This window comes from Rutidosis leptorrhynchoides, chromosome 6 (genome assembly GCF_046630445.1).
Source record: "Rutidosis leptorrhynchoides isolate AG116_Rl617_1_P2 chromosome 6, CSIRO_AGI_Rlap_v1, whole genome shotgun sequence".
Taxonomy (NCBI): Eukaryota; Viridiplantae; Streptophyta; class Magnoliopsida; order Asterales; family Asteraceae; genus Rutidosis; species Rutidosis leptorrhynchoides.
In genome coordinates this window covers 20,389,216-20,410,626 of record NC_092338.1, presented here as the reverse complement: position 1 = coordinate 20,410,626, position 21,411 = coordinate 20,389,216, and the positions used below count along the sequence as shown (strand labels likewise).

Below are 21,411 nucleotides of genomic sequence, written 5' to 3'. Positions count from 1 at the left end.
GGACACTCTATATGTGAATATTGGATTTAGCTATACAGGGTTGAGGTTGATTCCAAAATATATATAGTTTGAGTTGTGATCAATACTGAGATACGTATACACTGGGTCGTGGATTGATTTAAGATAATATTTATCGATTTATTTCTGTACATCTAACTGTGGACAACTAGTTGTAGGTTACTAACGAGGACAGCTGACTTAATAAACTTAAAACATCAAAATATATTAAAAGTGTTGTAAATATATTTTGAACATACTTTGATATATATGTATATATTGTTATAGGTTCGTGAATCAACCAGTGGCCAAGTCTTACTTCCCGACGAAGTAAAAAAATCTGTGAAAGTGAGTTATAGTCCCACTTTTAAAATCTAATATTTTTGGGATGAGAATACATGCAGGTTTTATAAATGATTTACAAAATAGACACAAGTACGTGAAACTACATTCTATGGTTGAATTATCGAAATCGAATATGCCCCTTTTTATTAAGTCTGGTAATCTAAGAATTAGGGAACAGACACCCTAATTGACGCGAATCCTAAAGATAGATCTATTGGGCCTAACAAACCCCATCCAAAGTACCGGATGCTTTAGTACTTCGAAATTTATATCATATCCGAAGGGTGTCCCGGAATGATGGGGATATTCTTATATATGCATCTTGTTAATGTCGATTACCAGGTGTTCACCATATGAATGATTTTTATCTCTATGTATGGGATGTGTATTGAAATATGAAATCTTGTGGTCTATTGTTACGATTTGATATATATAGGTTAAACCTATAACTCACCAACATTTTTGTTGACGTTTAAAACATGTTTATTCTCAGGTGAATACTAAGAGCTTCCGCTGTTGCATACTAAAATAAGGACAAGATTTGGAGTCCATGTTTGTATGATATTGTGTAAAAACTGCATTCAAGAAACTGATTTCGATGTAACATATTTGTATTGTAAACCATTATGTAATGGTCGTGTGTAAACAGGATATTTTAGATTATCATTATTTGATAATCTACGTAAAGCTTTTTGAACCTTTATTTATGAAATAAAGGTTATGGTTTGTTTTAAAAATGAATGCAGTCTTTGAAAAACGTCTCATATAGAGGTCAAAACCTCGCAACGAAATCAATTAATATGGAACGTTTTTAATCAATAAGAACGGGACATTTCAGTACGCTAGGAGTTGATATCTCGGTTAGAGGTTGGTTGAATTTTCCGATGTAGGAATTGAGCAAGTGTTAGTGCTCGGATTTGTGGATTTCGATAAATCGCGGGCGACGATTTAGTTGTAAAAGGCGATTCATTGAGGAGAATTGCCTAGAGGAGTTAGAAGAATACAAGGTGATCCTGTGTATTCTAGGTGACCGTTTTAGACTTCGGATGTTGTGTGTGTTGTACGTCTTGGAATGCGTGCAAGTGTGTATTTAGTTAATGGATTAATCTTCGGGTTAATGAGTAATGTGGTAGAAGTCAGATCGAAACATTTGTTCAAGGACCACAGAGTGTGGGTCCGGACGGTTAAGTGACTAGAATCACGAGGACGTGATCGAATTTAAGTGGGGGAGAGTTGTAACACCCCGTTTTTTTAAACATGACGCTTGTGGCGTCCTACGGAGTCCAAGAATGAGTATTTGATAGTTTGGATGTAATGAGTTGACCACGTTGGATTTTGGGATGTTTTAAAAGCGAAATTGGAGTACATCAGGTAAACTGTCGAGTTTGAAGGGGGTTTGTCGCGTTCTGGTGTGTCGCGATCCGTGACAAACATGGTCAAAACGCGACAACTTCTGATGATGGCTTCTGTCCCTTTTGTCGCGTTTGAGTGTTGTGTATCGCGTCCTGGTGTCGCGAAACGCCACGAAGTGTCGCGAAACGCGACAATTGTCGCTGTAATGACATTTTAACCCATTTTAATGGAATCTTTTGGGGGTGTTTTGGTAAATTCACATATGGCCGGTTTTAGAGCCATAAAACTGATACAATCTTATCCCTAACACATTTATCACTTCTTCATCTACTCACATTCATTTTAGAGAGAGAGATGGAGTGTTAGTGAGAGAAAGCTTACTTTGGGGAAGAAGAAGACCAAATCTCGCCCGAGCCCGAGTTTTAAAGTTGTTCCTTACGTCTCTAGCTACGTTGTGATAGTGTTGGTAAGTCTTAACTCCGTGTTTTGAGTTTTAATTGATTTATGGCTAGGGTTTGTTTATTTGAGACTTGTAAGACCCATTTGGGGGTTAAATGGGTGAACTTGGGTTAAATTGGTGCATGAAAACTCTAAGGCTTGTAATCTAGGGTTTGGTCATGAATTTGGTGTTTGTAAGTGTTAATTTTGTTGTTAAAACATTAGTACACTTGTGAATTAGTGAAAGGTTGTTAATGGGTTCAAGTTTTGACCAAATTTGTAAGTCTAAGTGTCAAAATGGGTCAAATAGGAAATGGTTGACCTAATTGGGTGAGATGGGTATGAAATACCCTAAGTTTGTGTTAGTTGGTGTTAGTAGACTTCAATCACTAGCTTTTAGTGATTAATGATGAGTCTTGGCCTTAAATGGACGGTTTTGGTGTAAATGGGTCATTTAATGTAATTGGGTCATTAAATGCTCAAGAGTTAAGTGTTGGTGGTTAGTTCCACTAGTTTGTATGTTGATTTGGGTACTTAATGTATTAGGTACTTCGCTTGAAGCTTACGGAAGTGTTTAATCACCACCGGCGTGATAAGGTGAGTGGAATATTTATACGTTTATGTATATAATTTGGTTGCTTGTGTACGACGTGGCAAGTGTCATTCGGTAGAATACACTTCTCTTAGGCCACATTGGGACCGGGATGCGGGATAAGGGTTTAAGTTCGATGGGACGATGCCATACTACTATTACATTGTTCGATGAAGGTTTAAGTTCGATAGTGACGATACCTCATATGTATGGATTTAAAGTTCGATATTGACGATGCCATACCATGATTGTTTGTTTAATGAGGGTTTAAGTTCGATAGTGATGATACCTCATATGTATGGATTTAAAGTTCGATAGTGACGATGCCATACCACGATTGTTTGTTTGATGAGGGTTTAAGTTCGATAGTGACGATACCTCATGTGTGTGGATTTAAAGTTCGATATTGATGATGTCATACCACTATTGTATTGCTTGATGAGGGCTTGAAGTTCGATGTGGCGATACCTCATATGTGGGTTAAAGTTCGATGAGACGATACCACATGAAGCGTGAAGAGTGGGTTGAAGTTTGATGTGACGATACCACTCATGGAATTGAAATTTGGTACTATTTGATGTTATGAACATCCGTGGCTTTTCAAAGGGGCTTATTCCCTCGTGATCTTGATTATAACCGGTGGTTTGTACGTATTCATGTTAGCATTGTATTATTGACGTGACCTTTATGCTATCGTTGTTGGCCTGTGGTACAATTGAATACGTGATATTATGTTTTGCTAATGACGTGTGTTATTTTTGTGTAGGTGAATGCAAGTAATTGAATTATGTATGTATGCGTATAAGTATTGCACTCACTAAGCAATTAGCTTACACTCTCGTTGTTTATATTTTTTATAGGTTGCAAGTGGCGTCTTGAGCTTGATTGGGGACTAGTGCTTTTCGGATTGCTTTATACTTTTGATTGGGATTGGATAGCATTCCCGATCACCATGCTCGGTCTTGGTTGTAAAGTGAACTAGTCGGGTCATGAACTATATTTTGGATACGTCAAATGGGTTCCGGGTTGTATTCCCGTTTTGTAAACTTAATTTATGTATTGTATGTTTTAATGATGTTTAAACTCAACATTGTAATGATGATGTTTTCGGAAACATAAATGGACTAACGTTGCGTAATTAATATCTTAAAAAGGAAAAAAAAAAAAATTATGGGCCGAAAATATGACGGGTTGGGTCGTTACAGTAATGGCTTGGCCTATTATTTTTTCGTGTTTGATAAACTTTTGCCTTCCGAAAAAATAATAATATGCGACTAGAATATATTAACACGTACTATGTGGTAGCCCGGCCCAGCCCGATTGTAATTTGTATATATGGGCTTAGCTGCTTATAATGGATTAGTCAACATTCTAAATTAATTACAGTCCAATTTAGATAGGACGATGGATTATTCGAAAAATAGAACTCACACCCCAACCATAAAAGCTTTTTATGAAAAGTAGGTGGAACTAAAGTATGCTCGATCTCACAACACACCTAAAATGAAAATGTGTTGTTCATTGGATTTTTAGAATTTATTGTAGTGAAGGTTTGATATATTTGTTTTGGAACCCTGACATTAATTTTTGGAGTGCCCAAGTAAGTGGCTCCCATTGGATGACACCTACCAACATCCAAACAACAAATTCCAATCGTATATCCAACCATATCTCATCTATATCATAAACTTTTTTCTTGCTCCACTATATTTGTATCAGATGGATTGGATTGGAGCTTTATTTATAAGGAGAGTAATATTTTAATAGAGAAATTAGCTTTTTATGTATGATAACAAATTATTCAATTCTATATCAATAGAATACAACATGTCAACCTTTTACTTTACTGTTCCACGACTTATTATTTATTTAATTTTAAACCGTATATTTTTTCATATATATTTCGTGTTTTATGTGATAAAATTAGATACGGTAGTTTGCTTTGATGGTAACACTTTTTTGCATGTATTCGATTTTTTACTTGTTATTAATAAATGTACATCACTAAAGCAGAGAGGTAGCCAGGTAGGTGTTGTTTGTTTTCCTGTCTGCAGACCTTATTATGTCTTATGTCTGCGCGCCCGCAAACGTTTTTACTGCAGACAGTTTGTTTTTCTGAAGACATAAGATAAAATTATGTCTAAGACATAAGTTAAAATTATGTCTTATTATGTCTGCAGCCTCGCAGACTTAGAAATGTGCTTCTAAGTGCTGCAGACAGAATTAAGTTATGTTGCAGACCTGAAAACAAATATTATTCAGCATACAGACCTTCAGACCACATCTTCTTTACAGACATGGTCCGCAGATCTTCAGACAAAAGCATCTTAAAAAACAACCAGCACCGTAGTGAGCCTGATAAAGTCAAACAGCATAGAGTTAAAGCTCCTGTTTGCAAACCAAGAACAATTCCTATATTTCTTAAATGTTTAATTAATCAATCGTTAATTATTTTTTAAAACGTTAAATTTGCGGACTAAAACCACTGCGCAACACAGTTATTTCCTTGCAACTTTTTTACACTTCGTTCTTTCTCGTTACTTTTACATTCTTTTTTTAACATTTAATTAACCGACCGTTACTTTTTTTTAATGTTCAATAACCGACTGTTAACTGACCAAAATCAACCCACAGCGAAACGCGGAACCAAGAACAATTCCTTTATTTCTTAAAAGTTTAATTAATCAATCGTTAGGCCTTTTTTTAAACGTTAATTTTCCGACCAAAACCATCTCGCAAAAAAAGTTATTTCTTTACAACTTTTTTTCACTTTCTTTTTCCCCTCCATTTTTCATTAATTTTTTGACAAAATTACGCTGGTCATCCCTGTAGTTTACCTCTTTCTTCACTGGTCGTCCCCGTGGTTTTAATTTGACGCTAGTATTCCTTTGAATATTAATATTTCTTCAATTGAAGTCCTTCCATGACCTGGACGTTTATTTCTGCCGTTAGCTTTCTACATGTGCATAACACGTGAGGGTTTTTTGGTCTTTCTTATTTCCTCTTTCTTCACAGGGACGACCAGTGAAGAAAGAGGTAAACCACAGGGACGACCGGCGTAATTTTGTCTATTTTTTTTATACATTTAATTAACCGACCATTAACTGTTTTTTTAATGTTCAATTAATCGACTCTTAATTAACCAAAATCATCTCGCAACGAAGTACGAGTGTTTGGTCCTTGTTAGTAATCATTAATATGGAATATGCGAAATAACTATTTACATTATTGAAATATTATTAATGTTCAATTAATCAACTCTTAACTAACCAAAATCATCTTGCAACGAAGTACGAGTGGTTTGTCCTTGTTAGTAATCATTAATATGGAATATGCGAAGTAACTATTTACAAAGTTATACATTTAATTATACAAAGATGACATCTGTTGAGTTTGAGATGTACTTTAAAACAAAAGTTAAACGGTTAGTAAATTTATACTATAAGTATATACTGTATATATTTAGACTTAATCTAACGCAGCATCAGTCAACTGATGTGTCACAATTTGACGGATGAAAACGGCAATAACCAAGCGTCACTTTTTGACGCAATCAAGTGTGGGTCGGATTTTTGACGGACTGGAATGAGAGCGTGAGATTAATTGTAGCCAATCACAGGTTTTCAACATTTATATTTATTATTTAATTTATTTTTTTTCCCACCCAATTTCCAAACAGATTATACCACATCACCTTTCAAATATTTGACACAAATACTTGACATTTTGAGTTAACGGGGGTCAAATACAGTCATAGTTAAAAACCCAATTTTTCACCAAAAAGTACACAATTTACCTCTGACATCACCGTCAGGGTTAGGAATAGTCTTAGATATTTAGATGTTATTATTTGAAAATTCAAATGATGATATACTTCGTACGATATAATATAATAGTGGAAACATACAACCTAGATTTTAGGGTAAATAACTAATTGTTAAAGTAGCGTATCTTAACATTATATGGACGGGGTCCATTGTCTTTGTATCACGTGGATTTTTGGGTAAATAACAAATTGGTAAGTTGACAATTTGGTTCTCAGTAGTTGAAATTTGAATCATACATTCTTATTGTTTATTCATTTATTCATAAAATTAAGATTGGTTTAGTACGTAAACCAAAGTTTAATACATAATCATTCAAGCCTAAACAATGTAACTACCAAAAACCACTCAAACGGCATGGCATTACAGTTTTATTAGGGTCGTTTAACTATTAATTACTCAAGCAACGGGAACCAACACGATCTTAAGACCCGAAATAGTAAGACCCTCGCACCCAGTCCTCGCAACCAAAACCACGGTCGCATACTCTTCGTCTTCGGTTTTTGTATCCTCCAACAACTCGTTTAACCCGAACCTCGCAGCACTGGTCATCAACATTTTCTTCATTTTACCATGCGGAACCTGCGAAAACCCACCCGCATACTCGGGACTACACGGGTCCGGTATGTCTTCACCTTCTTCAACGTTGTCATTCACAAACACATCAAACTTAACAAACTTATCACTATTAAACTTAATCCCATTAATCAACAAAACCTCATTCGCTTTCGCCTTTTCGGCTTCTGTCCTATTAACCGCTGGCCGCTTCACTTTCACCTTCAAAAGCGGCACAATACCTACCGGGAATTTAATTTTGTCCGCCGTTTTGGTTTCCACTTTAGGCGTCTTTAGTATCTTTTTGCTACGTTTGTCTGGCCGACTTTGTCGCCACGAAAGGAGATCCGATTTTGTGTTTTCGATATAATTGAACCTTAGTTTATCTGGGCTAACCGAATCCTTGTTGTAAACACGCACGAGTTCCTGATTCTCGTCGTAGAACACGTAGGACGCGTTTAACCAATCGGGTTTAGTTGGTTCCACGTGTCCAGGAATGCCTAATTCCTTCCATAGCTTCCACATACGGTCAACATTTGCATGGTGGACGTAAAAAACAGGGTCATACCCGGCAGAATAGAAGTTACCCATGTCCTCACCATTAGGTTGATTTGAGTCACCAACCCATCTATGAACCGCAGTATGCGTACCGGATTCCACGGACCCAATCGATGTCGCGTTGTTAGCAACGGGCTCGTCCCCTGCCACATAATCACCTCCGAAAAAACTCGTTGAATCACCTCCGTTACGTACCAGATCACGGTACACTGTATATAAATTGCATTTTGTTTGTATTTCGGCTGTGGTGTCACGATCAGTGCCATCGAAAGCTAGATCGAGTAGATTTGGTGGTTGATGACGTGGGTCACGGTACACGTCATACAACGGGTTGTCGTTATCTTTTGATACCATAAATTCGGGAATTGTCATGCCAGCGGGGTCGTCCCAGTTCCAGTACGGTAACGCGAATGTTGGATCGTTGATCAAATTTCCGAGTATTCTTTCGTAGAAATAAAGGTACCAACGATGAAACGGAAAGAATAACCACGAGTTGTGAATTTGAAGATCGATTTCGGGGAAACCGTTTTCGACTTGTGTGTAACCACCGTTACAATAAGCACAATGAATTTTCGCTTGGCTCACGAAACTATGCGGGTGCTCGTCTGGGAGGTCTCGCATGGCTTGAATCGCTTTTTTGTATTTTGCGATTTGTTCTTTAGTTCCTTTTTGTGCGGGCCATCTCATTCTCACCTTTTCGCTTTTGCTTGGGAAGACGAAAGGTTTAATCTTCTTCCCTAAAGCGGGAGGACAACATTTATTTGTTCTTACCGCCTTTTCGAGGTTCCCAATCCCCAATGCAGAGTCCTTACAAACGGACGTGATATCAGGGGATGTAATAGGAGCAGCGAATGCTGACGGTAAGGACGTTAAGTTGGCAGCCGTGTAAAGGCCGCCAAGCCCAACGAGTAGATTTCTTCGGTCTACATTGTTATTTGGGAGGATTAGTTTTTGTTGTTCGGGGAGTATGAGTTGGTTTTGATTATCGTCATTTGGTGGTGCAACGTTGCATGAGACTTTGAACCAGTTTTGGTTGGGTCGGGTCTTTAAGGGGTTGAATTGTGAATTGGTAGAAGGAAGAGAAGTGAATGTGGATGTAAGTGGAAGTAGTGAAGACATACTCATTAAAGAAGGTGTGCATATTAAGGCTCATTGAGGCTTTATTTATAACCTTTTTAATGTTACAAGTGTGAAGAAACTCGTTTGCAAAAAGAAATTGTGAAAATGACATGGCGTGCTCACATTATTGTTTCTTATTTTATTATTTTTTTTTTACAAAATTTATATGCAAACTAGTAATAATAATTTGAATATATTATATAAACCATCTTGTATTTTCTATTTTGTCTTGTGACTCTCATCCTTGAGCTACAAAAAGTAGTTGAATTATATGGTTTAATTTCTGAAGTTTTATTCACTGGTTGTCCTTTTGTCATTTTCTAAAACTTACGTAAGTATATCATTTCTCGAAAAAAATATTTACATTGACCAGAAATTTAAGAACTAAAAGTATCGTTTCAAATGTCATATACTATGACCCGATCGAAAAAGAAATGGTTAAACCTACAAATACGTCATATATTTTCACTTTTATTTCATCATAGGCTATATACTCCAAATAATACCATTGTAACATATAAACTTTTAAAAAGTTCTAATATAAATGATTAAACTTTATTAACCTGGAACAAAAGCAAGTGATGACGTGTCATCCTACTTGACGCTGAATTGTCATTACACGTAAGATTAGTGTCTTCTTCATATACAAATATGAGCCCTAATTTTCCGAATTCAAAATCAATTGATTGCCTACTTTGTTGGTCCACAACTGGAGTCTAAAAATTTGAGAATCGTTCATTTAAGGAAATCACTACAAATCTGGTCTTGAAATAGCGCCAAGAACAAATCGGTCTTCAAATCGACGATTGAAATCTGATCGACAAATCGGTCTTCAAATCGATGCCAGCAATATATAGTCTTCAAAATAGTTCATCGGAATTTGAAGATCTGGGGTTTGATACATGGTTTTTAGGTAAAGATGATGATGATTAAAATTGTTCATGGTATTTGTCTTCAAATTTGGTCTTCAAATAGCTCATGATTTTTGTTATATGGTTGTTTGGACGAGCAACTCATAACAAAATTATATTTTAGTAGCAAAAAATTAAGATCATATATGAACAATGTGTTTTACTTAACTAAGTCAAACAGTTTCTAGTGGTGATCAGTGTGGATTTTAATTGATTATCTAGCGACATGAAAATGAAATTGAATTAACTAGTCAGCAAATAAATGCCACATAAAATTTAAAAAATATCAATTAATTAATTTTACCAGTCGAGCAGGTAACCAGTCACATTTTGTTTACATTAAAACTGTAGCGACCCCGACAAATCGTCAAGTGACGGCGTCGTCTACGTAGGTCCCATTGCATGGTCATAAGTCTTTAAGACAAAGTTTGACCAAAATATGTCGCCTTCATTTCAAAATAAAGATTGTTTCCAAAGTTTACAAGAATTGTTCAACCAAAAGTTAAGTTACAAGGTTATAAGTACAAAGGAAATCTAGGCGACACGGTTTAAAGTAAAGTCATAAGACGCTCCATGAAAAGCATGTATACTCGACATCCAATGCAAGTATCAAATAATGAGCGGAAGCATGTATCACATATCGTGCAAGACCTGAGAAAAACATAGAAATCTGTCAACGAAAACGTTGGTGAAATCATAGGTTTAAGTAAGTTTGTGAGTAAAAGTAAAGTAAGTCGAACCACAAGGTTTGCAAAGTTGAAATAATAGTAATACATTCTAAAAGTTAATATTCACGAGCACCCAATTATCAAAGCTTAACATTCCATCCATTGTATACCCCATCCATAGTGCTAGAACAAACACTGATTCTCGAAAATATATTTCATCCGTAGACGGTAGCGAACCGTCAAAGATGAGGGTTGTCAACCCATATGGCCATATAACATAAGTTCTCGCTTACACCCGTCAAGTGTAACTAATGATAATCGAATTGAGGATTTTTGTTATAAACTCGTATGTAGAATGTTTGTTTTCCCGTTCTTGTGTTCACTTAATTCAAAAGAATCGTTTATGTTTTCTCATCCCAAATATAAGTTCAAAAAGAGTAAAAGTGGGACTATGATCTCACCTTGAGCGCGAGAGTTAATAAAGTACTTCAACAAGTAAATGCGTGCAAAGACAAAGCTAGTCTTGACCTAAACATATAGGTTATATCAATAACGGTAAACACAAACGGTCAAAGATGTTCAATTAGTCCTATGGCTCGTTACGACTCGATTATATTAGCATGTGAATCAAATAGTCAAGTTTTATACAAGTTACAAGTAAATAATCATGTTAGAAAGGTTGCATAAGTATTTGGTTAAGTTTGACAAAAAGTCAAACTTGGATCGGGTCAAAGTCAACGAAAAAGTCAACGTGTTCGGGTCGGGTCTCGAACTATTTTTCTATGCTAATTATTCATATACAAGTATATTAGAACAAGTTTCATGTGAATCGGAGGTCGATAGCTAGTCAAACATTTTACGTGAAAAGGGACAAAGTGGGCAGAATCTGGCCAGGCCAGATTGCGCGCCGCGCGGGGTGAGGTGCGCGCCGCGCACCATGCTGTTCAGCCATTTTTCTGTTTTTCAAAATTATGCACGAGCCAAAACCATTTCCAACACAACTCGTGACCCACAAACACTTATAACGCCTATCATACATCGTTGGAAAAGTATTTTGACGAGTAATACAACTAAGCACTTATCATCAAACAACAACATCATTTACAATAGCCGAAATCTCATCAAATGATCATTAAAGGTCCATTTTCTAAGTTTCAAGTTCACAAATTTGCATTTCATGATTCGGGCATCCGATTTACATGTATGATATGCCGTTTCGAAGATAATTAGACATACAATACAACTAAACACTTACAAAACAACATGGCTAGCATTCAATGCATCAAAAGTTCATTTTACTTTCATCAAACCCTAACTCAAAATCACAAATTTAGCAATTATGTTTATGAAACTAATCCATGCCAACCTACATACCAAATTGAAGCTAATGATGCTAGTAACACATTTAATACATGAACTTTAACAAATTAACAACATTTAATCTTCCAAAATCAAAGATTAAGCAAGCACTTTTCATATTCAAGCTAGTTACACCAAAAACAACAAATCGAGCATACAAATTACATACACGACATCACAATGAGCCATAGACACTAATTAACAACTTTATAAGTCAAGAACACGAATTTAAAGAAATCTAGTGATTTTAGAAAGTTACCCAAATGAGATGAAATTGGTATGGAATCGAAGAGAAAGTTGCAAGGATTCTAAATATGTAATTTGTTTGGATTGAAGCTTGACCGATTTGATTTAGATGATGAATCTTCAAAATGGAGAATTGAGAGAAATTATGGAAGTAGTGAAAGAAAAGGAAAAATGAAAATGAAAAAGATGGGAGGTGGGGTTGACTAGTCAAAAGCTAGTCACCTCTTTGTCTTTTTGGCAAAACTAGTCCCTCTAGTTTGTAGTCGGGTGCGGGAATTAGCCGAACGAATATTTTAACTTCACGAGAGTACGGGGGACGTTATAATCCAATAACAAAAATATTTTAAGAATGTAGCTAATAGAGGATACGAATCGAGATGCTGAGGATATTAAATAAATAAAAAAAAAGACGGCGTTAAAATAATTTAACGGAAAAATGCGGGATGTTACATTATCCACACCTCAAAATAAATTTTGTCCCGAAATTTAGTTGGAAGTAATAATCGATGCCTCTCACTCGAAACCGGAGATGTCAATGCTATGAATAAGTGAAGGTACGTCCTTGAGTGTTCTCATGAATTGGATAGTTAGGGTTTCACGTTGTATTAAGGTTTGGTTTTTACGATCCCCGGTTTCAACTGGTTTTCCTATGAAGAGTAGTTTGTCATCGATAGTTGATGTATCTAGCAGGATTGCACGTTCCTGTTCCGCAGGTCACGTTTCTAAGTTTGTTACACGAAATGTAGGGTAAACGGAAACTTAATTGAGTCGGAAGTTCTAAACGGTAGGAAGCGGTTCCAATACGCCCCAAGGTTTCAAAAGGTTCAATATTGCGGATATAGCCTTTCTCGATTTCCCAAAATGGATTACACCCTTCCAAGGTGCGGTTTCTCAATATTACGCGGTTACACACTGGGTTTGGTGAGGTTTTCATCTAAGTTCGGCATAACTCTTCTGGCGACAATGGGTTGTCTCGAGCCCTTCTCGGACTTGAACAATCTCAATTGTTGTTTCTTGATGGAGTTCAGATTTCGGTGGTTGATGCTTTGGTTAAATGAACAGGGGTATGACATTAGCGGTCATATAGGGTTTCGGAAAGTGCTGCGTTAATATACGAGTGATAGCTGTCGTTGTAAGAGGAACTACTGAAGGTGACAATACCAGTCTGTAACATGTCTTTCCAAGATTGAATCGTACGTTTGCTCGGTTTGTCGGTTGTGGGAGATACGCGGTACATGTGTCTAAGCGGGTTCCCAAGGTTTCTTGTAACACTAGAAGTGAAACGAGTATTTCGATACAGGATAAATGACGAAGATACACCGTGTTGGTGTAGAATCTCTTAAGATATGTTTGAACAAGTCAGTTAGGGTTCGAAAAATGTTCGTTAGGACTATTCACCCTCGTGGCGAATACTAATGTAATATAAGGAGTTTCTCTATCCATGGAGAAATGTTACAAGGAGTTTCCTTAAATGGAAATGCGAGCGATAAAGATAGGAGTGAAATGAGGACCTAGAATAGGATGAGCTTACATCTCGAGGTTGCCATAACGTGCCTCTAGTTGTCAAAAGTTGAAGTCTGAAAGAGAAACGAGGTAGTACACGTAGTTGTATAGTTCGGGGTTGAACAATAGTTGACCGATTATCAGAAACACAAGGGCGTTAAGTCAAAGAAGAGTGAAGTATCGTTGGATTGTGTGTTATCTTAAATTCCAGTAATATCAGACGGTGATGGTGAAATAACAGAGGTAGGTAGTGTGGTACGGGATGACGAGAAAATTGATCGGATCCACAATTTAGTATTCGAATTCTTCGTGCAAAATAACGAATTTTAGTTATGTTGATTTTTGAGTCGAGAGAGTATGCCTTTCGGCGTTCAAGTAGAAATATTTCCATGTTTGAGTTCCATCTGTTGCTATACGATTTTTAACTAGAAATGTTGGTGTGAAGAATCACGCTCAAGGTGCGAACACGGAGAGGTTTAAAGTTTTCCTTAGTGAGTTAACGAGTTTAAAATTCGTGTAACACGAGAAAAGTCAGAAATGAATCTTCGGTAATAACAGACGAGATCTAAGATTTTTACGAATACAAGTCCGAGTTGGTAGAGTTTCCTGATTACATGTGGCTTGATTTCGAGATTGATTGTAATGCCTTGACCATTAACATCATGGTCTAGAAAATTGGACTTCGTTCAACAGAAATTCTCACTCGGAGAATTTGGTATAGAGTTGCTCTTTTCTAAAAAGTTCGAGCGTAAGATGGTGATGTTGTTCGTTTTCCTTCTTTACTTAAATAAGTTAAGATGTCATCCATAAATACGATAACAGATTTGTCTAGATAAGTTGCATACGTGGTTTAGGAGGTTCATGAATACGGACGGAGTCCTAAATAAATCAAACGGTACTAAGAGAGATTTACAACTAACGTTGCGAGTTCGGAAAAATGGCTTAGGAGACATCGTCTCCCTTAACCCCCAATTGATGATAACCGGAATGGAGGTCGATTTGGAATACACGGGATCCACGTAAATAATCATGAGGTAATGGATACGAGGAAGAGGGTATCGGTTTCCAACCGAAAATTACTCGGTTCACAATAATCTATACCTAGTTGTAGGGAAACAATTTCTCCCTAACGAATAGGTTCTGAGCTCCTTAGTTCTATAGGTGTCGAGTCCAATTTCTTAACGCATATCCTCCGATAAAATTTATAGACACACAATATCTTTCCGTTGGTCGCTTACATTGCCTAAGTAGTATCTAGGGGAAAAAGGTGGAATGTAAAGAGTACAAGTCAAGGTCTCGGTTGTAAAACGTCTAGCGGTAATCGAATCGAATAAGTATGAAATATACGGTTTGTTGTGAAGAAATGTACCCGTGACTAGTCCATCGTCGTCTCGGGCATCCTAGGCGTTGATGTTGAAAGTTCAACGGCGTGCGTTGGGGTTGATTTCTTCTTTGGGCACACATTCCTAAAATGACCCAGTTGACCACATTCGAAGCAAGCACCCGTCCTGTGTGCGTTGGGCATCATTCGAGCGACGGGGGTGGTACTTCCACAACATTTGGCGACGTGACCACTTCCTTGGCGCCGGTGGCGAAACCTGCCACATCCTTCAAAGTGATGCTTGTGGCATTCGTTACAAAAAGGTAGTTTTCCGGCATAGCCTTTCTTGTCGTTGGAGGTGAAAGGCTTCTTGGCGGGGTTGTTGTTATTGTTGTGGTTGCTAAATTGAGAGGCTCCCCATGTTCTTTTGTTGTTACTCGGGTGGTTCTCGACCATTGGTGCCGGTGCTTCCATTTCATTCACCGTTTCCAAAGTTTGGTGGGCCTTTGCTAAAGCCTCTTGTAGGTTAGTGGGTTGGGATGTCATTACCCCGTGTTGAATGCTCTTAGGGAGGCCATCCATGTAAAGTTCGACTCTTAGGGATTCGGGAGTCATGAGATTGGGACACATTGAGGCTAGTTCGGTAAACCGTTGATTATAAGCTTCGAGGTCATTCCCGACCGTTTTTAAATTCCTTAGACCCTGTTCGAGCCTTCGAGTCTCATCGCGCAGAAAATATTCGGTGATCATTCTTTCTCTTAATTCGGTCCATGAGAGTGTGTGGGCTCCATCGATACCCACCGATTGTACGTACTTGTTCCACCACGAGAGAGCAATGCCGGTGAAAGTGAGGGTGGAAAACTTGACCTTATCTTGGTCTCGACAACCGCTTGTGTTAAAAACGGTCTCCATTTGTTCAAACCATCGGGTGAGAACAACCGGTCCTCCGGTTCCATCGAAAGTGGGAGGGTTGTACTTCATGAAGTTCTTGTAGGAGCAACCTTCGCTTGAATTACCGGCTCCACGATTGGTGTTGTTAGAAAAGTGATCGGCCACGGCCGTACCCACGGCGGTGGTTATCATGCGTTGAAGAGCTTGTTCTAGAGTTTCGAGAGGAGTATTATGTTGACCTTGGTGAGCCATTGTTCCTTCATGACACAAGAATATCGTTGGTTAGTATTTTCAACAATACTAACCGGAGTATGGAATAAGGATAAAGAGAAAATTTTCCTTGACTCGCCTTAAATTCTCTATGTCATAGTGTCGGAACGTCCATGTGAATCACCGTAATATATGTAACATCCCGCCTTTTTCCGTTAATTTTATTTTTAACACCGTCTTTTTCTTTTAAATAATACCTTTCGTTATTTAAATTCGTAGTTTCCGTTGACTAACGTTCATAAAAATTCCGTCATTTAATTATAACATCTCTCGTTAACTTGCGTTTTAAAAATATTCGATCGGTTAAATCCCGCACCCGCTTTGAAACTCGAGGGACCGGAGTTGCCAAATGGGCAAACTAGTTGACTAGGTCAACTAGTCAACCCATTTCATCCATTCCATCATCTCCCTCATCCCTTTTCTCTCCATCTCAAGAACACACACACAAACCCATTCCATTCATTCATCATCTAAATTCAATCTTGGAAGCTCACAACAAATCCGACTACATATTCTTGATCCTCTCATCATCCTCTACGATTTGATACTAACTTCATTGATTTTGGGTAACATTTCTAAAACTATAGATTTCTCTAAATTCGTGTTTTTGATTTGAAATGGTGTTAGTTAGTGTCTATGGCTCAAGTCTAACATGAATATATGTTTGGTTTGCTCGATTTGTTGTTTTTGGAGTAACTAGCATGAACTTGAAATGGGTGTGCTTAATCCTTGATTTTGGATGAGTTAATGTTGTTAGATTGTTAAAGTGCATGTTTTAATTGTGTTACTAGTATCACTAGCTTCGTTTTGATGCGTAGGTTGATTAAGAAAACTTCAAAAACATGAATATTGATTTTGTGATGTTTGACTAGGGTTTGATAGTTCTTGACATGAACTTTTGATGCTTGAATGCCATGGAATGTTAATTGTTAGTGATTAGTTGTAATGTATGCTTAATTACCTTCGAAACGGCATATCGTATGTGTAAATTGGATTCCCGAATCATAAAATACGTTTTACGAACTTGAAACTTTGAAAATAAACCTTTCTTGATCAATTGACGAGTTTTCGGTTATTGTAAATGATGTTTTTGATTGATGAGATGTGGTTAGTTGTATTCCTCGTCAAAATACCTTTTCGACGATATATGATAGGCATTATAAGTGTTTACGGTTTGCGTTTTGTGCTAAATTGAATTTTGGATCAAGACTTGAACTTTTGAAACTGGCCAGGTACCAGGCCACGCCTAATGTCGCGGCGCGACACCTCTGGCCGCGGCGCGGCAATAGCCGTGTTTGGGTTCTGACCTACTTTGTCAAATTTCGAAAAATATTTGCTATGCTACGCACCTCCGATTAACATGTAACTTGGCTAACATGCTCATATATGACTTCTAAGCTTAGAAAAATAGTTTGGGACCCGACCCGAACGTGTTGACTTTTTCGTTGACTTTGACCAAGTTTGACTTTTAGTCAAACTTAACCAAACTTTTATACAATCGTTCTAACATGCTTTTATACTTGATTCTTGCATGAAACTTGACAACGTGATTCACATGCTATACTATTCGAGTCGTAACGAGCCATAGGACTAATTGAACACATTCCGCTCGACCTTGTGACGTAACCGGTTAATTGATACAACTTACTTGTTTAGGTCAAGGCTAAGCAACTTTCATGCACACGTTTACTTTGTGAAGTACCTTTATACTCGTGCACTCGAGGTGAGATCATAGTCCCACCTTTTCAACAACTTTTTATACTTTTAAATTGTGGGCTGAGAAACATATACTTTGTTACATTTTGTGCTACTTACTTTTATACTTTGAACACAAGTACAAGGAAAACAAACATTCCACAGCGAGTTAGAACAAAAATCCTCAATTCGATTATCATTAGTTACACTTGCAGGGTGTAAGCAAGAACTTATATTGTGTGGCCATACGGGTTTGACAAACCCTCATTACGGACGGTTCGCTACCGTCTACGGATGAAATATATTTTCGGGAAACAGTGTATGTTCTAACACTATTGTGATGGGGTTCTATGGAAGGAAACGTTAAGTCTTGATAATTGGGTGCTCGCGAACCAACTTTTGGAATGAAACTTTTGGATGATCAATTTATGGAAATACTAAATCTTGTGGTTCAAAATATAACGTTTACAAATACACCTATGATTTCACCAACGTTTTTCGTTGACAGTTTTCTATATGTTTCTCAGGTTCATACTTGGCTATTTGATACATGCTTCCGCGTACACTCATACTTGCTTGGAGTCGAGCATACATACATACATACGCTAGGGATAGCACTTTTGGATTCAAACTTTTGTTTACATACTTACGCTATTTATAGCAACTGTGTTTTTCAACTTATATTATGTCGCAAGTTATTTCATTTATACTTTATGACTTTTGTAAACTTAGACTTGTTGTCGAACGGTTTTGTAAACTAAACTTGCAAGTCTTGTACCTTCCAAATGAATGCGACATAATTTTGGTCAAACGAGTCTCATATAGGGACTACGACCACGCAACGGGACCTAAGTTAACGGCGCCGTCGATAACGGTTTTGCTCGGGTCGTTACAAGTGGTATCAGAGCGTTGGTTGTAGGGAACTAGGACGTGCATTAGTGTGTCTAACAGAGTCGTTAGGACGCATTAGTGAGTCTAGACTACAACCGGATAGTTAGCATTTGCATTCTGACATACATTTGCTATAGATAGCACTTACTTGACTACTTGTGCATTATACTTGAATCATTCTTAGGCAAACTTTTTAATGGTACCCAACCTTCATCATACGAACTCGTATTCCGCCACTTTTTGGTAACACACGTAAATTCATGATTCATACACTTATGGATGACGACGACTTCATTAGTCACACTCGTTCGGGAACTCTGACTCCTTGGTTGTTATTTCCCCCGTCTCATCTTACTATCCATGAATGTTGTAAAGTCACTGTCACTACTCTAGATGAGTATCGTCATCACCATTTATCGCTACGGTTGCGTATTACTTGTTATCATGACTCGTTACTCTTTTCATACCTAAATACAATATTGTCTGACTCGAACCACATTGACGTGAACAACCAACTATACACTTCCCTCAGGGAACGCATCTTCAGAGTTGCACCAATTCTTTCGATTTAATACGAGTCACGTTTGAGACGTCGTTACGTTTTGTTTATCTTAGATTTTCGCGATGACACGAACTTGAATCTATGGAGTGATGTGGGAATGGAGGTATGAGTTAGCATAATATAACTACACTCGATCAACGTAGTTATATTACGGTAAGACATACCAAAGTTCTAGTGACGCGTGATGGTGGTTAGACTCGATCAACCTAAACACCACCATGTGCCATGTACATGACTTCATCTTTTCAGGTTTGGACATCCGAAAACTCCGAGAATATTTATAACAACCATACCGGGGACACACCTTCAATTATTGTCAAATTATATTTATGCTTCCGAATGAATTGCCGATTCCATTCGATTTCAACCGTATGTCACACGGGTATACTAGCTCGTCCTCGCACAGTCTTATTGACTAACTACAACTTACTCGTTATGCTCACATCGGGGCGGAAACTTCTTTTGCATCACCCTCGTACTTCCGGTTCAGGAGGTCCTTATTCTAAATTCCCAATGGAGAGAGACTCTCCACGTTATACTAGTATTCACCTCGAGGGTGAATAGTTCCGACGAACGTTTTTGGAAACCGATAAATCTTCCGCGACGCGAATTTTCTTGAGAAACTTGTCCTAGCTAACGTTTTCAATTCCTAGCAAACTTGTTCAATATGCCTTAGGGAAATATACCCCGTTTCGGATCGAGATCCTCGTTTCACTTCTAGATTTTGGAGTGCCTTACAAAAAGCCTCGGGACCGCGTTTAGACATGAGTACCGCGTACCATCCACAACCCGACGGACCGAACAAACATACGATTTAAGTCTTGAAAACCATAATACGAATTTGTATTACCAACTTCAAATTTACTTGAGAAAAGTATTTTCCTTAACCGAATCCTCATACTACAATGATTTTCATTCGATTTTTAACGTCACTCCTTTTGAAACCACATGTGACCGGAAACGTCATTCTCCTTTGTCGAACCAAGTAAACGATGATCAATTCACCGGGGCCGAGGTTATTCATGAGCAACCGAGAAAATTTATTCATATTCAGGTAAAACCCTACGCGACTCGTAATCACCAAGAGCTACGCCAATGTTAGACGTAAACATTTCAAATTCCACGTGGGAAACCGCGTTGCGTTAAGAGTCGCACCTTGGAAAGGTGCAATCCGTTTCGGGAAAACGTAGGAAGCTAAATCTGCGATATTTTGATCCTTTAAATTCTTGGGGTGTTTTGGACCCGTCGCTAGCCGTTTAGACTTTTCCGACTCATTTTGGGTCTCCGTTTATCCTACATTCGATGTATCAACTCAAAGACGTGTTTGGCGAAACAAGAACTTGTCATTCCTTTTCGATAAGCTTACTGTCGACGATAAACTTCATTCCTAGGAGGACCGGTTGAAACCATGAATCGTGAAACCAAACTTCAATCCAACGTAAAAATCCCGACCGTCGAAGTTCGTTGAAATACCCTAGGACGTACTTCTCCCTCACTCGTAGAATTGGCAACGCAAGATCTCGAGGAAGATTCAACAACTACTACTTCCAACTAAATTTCGGGACGAAATTTCTTTTGAGTTGTGGATAATGTAACATCCCGCCTTTTTCCGTTAATTTTATTTTTAACACCGTCTTTTTCTTTTAAATAATACCTTTCGTTATTTAAATTCGTAGTTTCCGTTGACTAACGTTCATAAAAATTCCGTCATTTAATTATAACATCTCTCGTTAACTTGCGTTTTAAAAATATTCGATCGGTTAAATCCCGCACCCGCTTTGAAACTCGAGGGACCGGAGTTGCCAAATGGGCAAACTAGTTGACTAGGTCAACTAGTCAACCCATTTCATCCATTCCATCATCTCCCTCATCCCTTTTCTCTCCATCTCAAGAACACACACACAAACCCATTCCATTCATTCATCATCTAAATTCAATCTTGGAAGCTCACAAGAAATCCGACTACATATTCTTGATCCTCTCATCATCCTCTACGATTTGATACTAACTTCATTGATTTTGGGTAACATTTCTAAAACTCTAGATTTCTCTAAATTCGTGTTTTTGATTTGAAATGGTGTTAGTTAGTGTCTATGGCTCAAGTCTAACATGAATATATGTTTGGTTTGCTCGATTTGTTGTTTTTGGAGTAACTAGCATGAACTTGAAATGGGTGTGCTTAATCCTTGATTTTGGATGAGTTAATGTTGTTAGATTGTTAAAGTGCATGTTTTAATTGTGTTACTAGTATCACTAGCTTCGTTTTGATGCGTAGGTTGATTAAGAAAACTTCAAAAACATGAATATTGATTT

The 21,411-nt window shown here is 37.7% G+C and overlaps 1 protein-coding gene across 1 annotated transcript; it reads right to left on the bottom strand.

Moving 5' to 3' along the window:
- Positions 1 to 6,753: 6,753 nt before the first annotated feature.
- On the bottom strand, positions 6,754 to 8,787 carry LOC139852553 (polyphenol oxidase I, chloroplastic-like). Its single transcript, XM_071841850.1, has one exon. The coding sequence runs from the start codon at positions 8,785 to 8,787 to the stop codon at positions 6,949 to 6,951; it is 1,839 nt and encodes a 612-aa protein (XP_071697951.1). The 3' UTR covers positions 6,754 to 6,948.
- Positions 8,788 to 21,411: the final 12,624 nt, after the last annotated feature.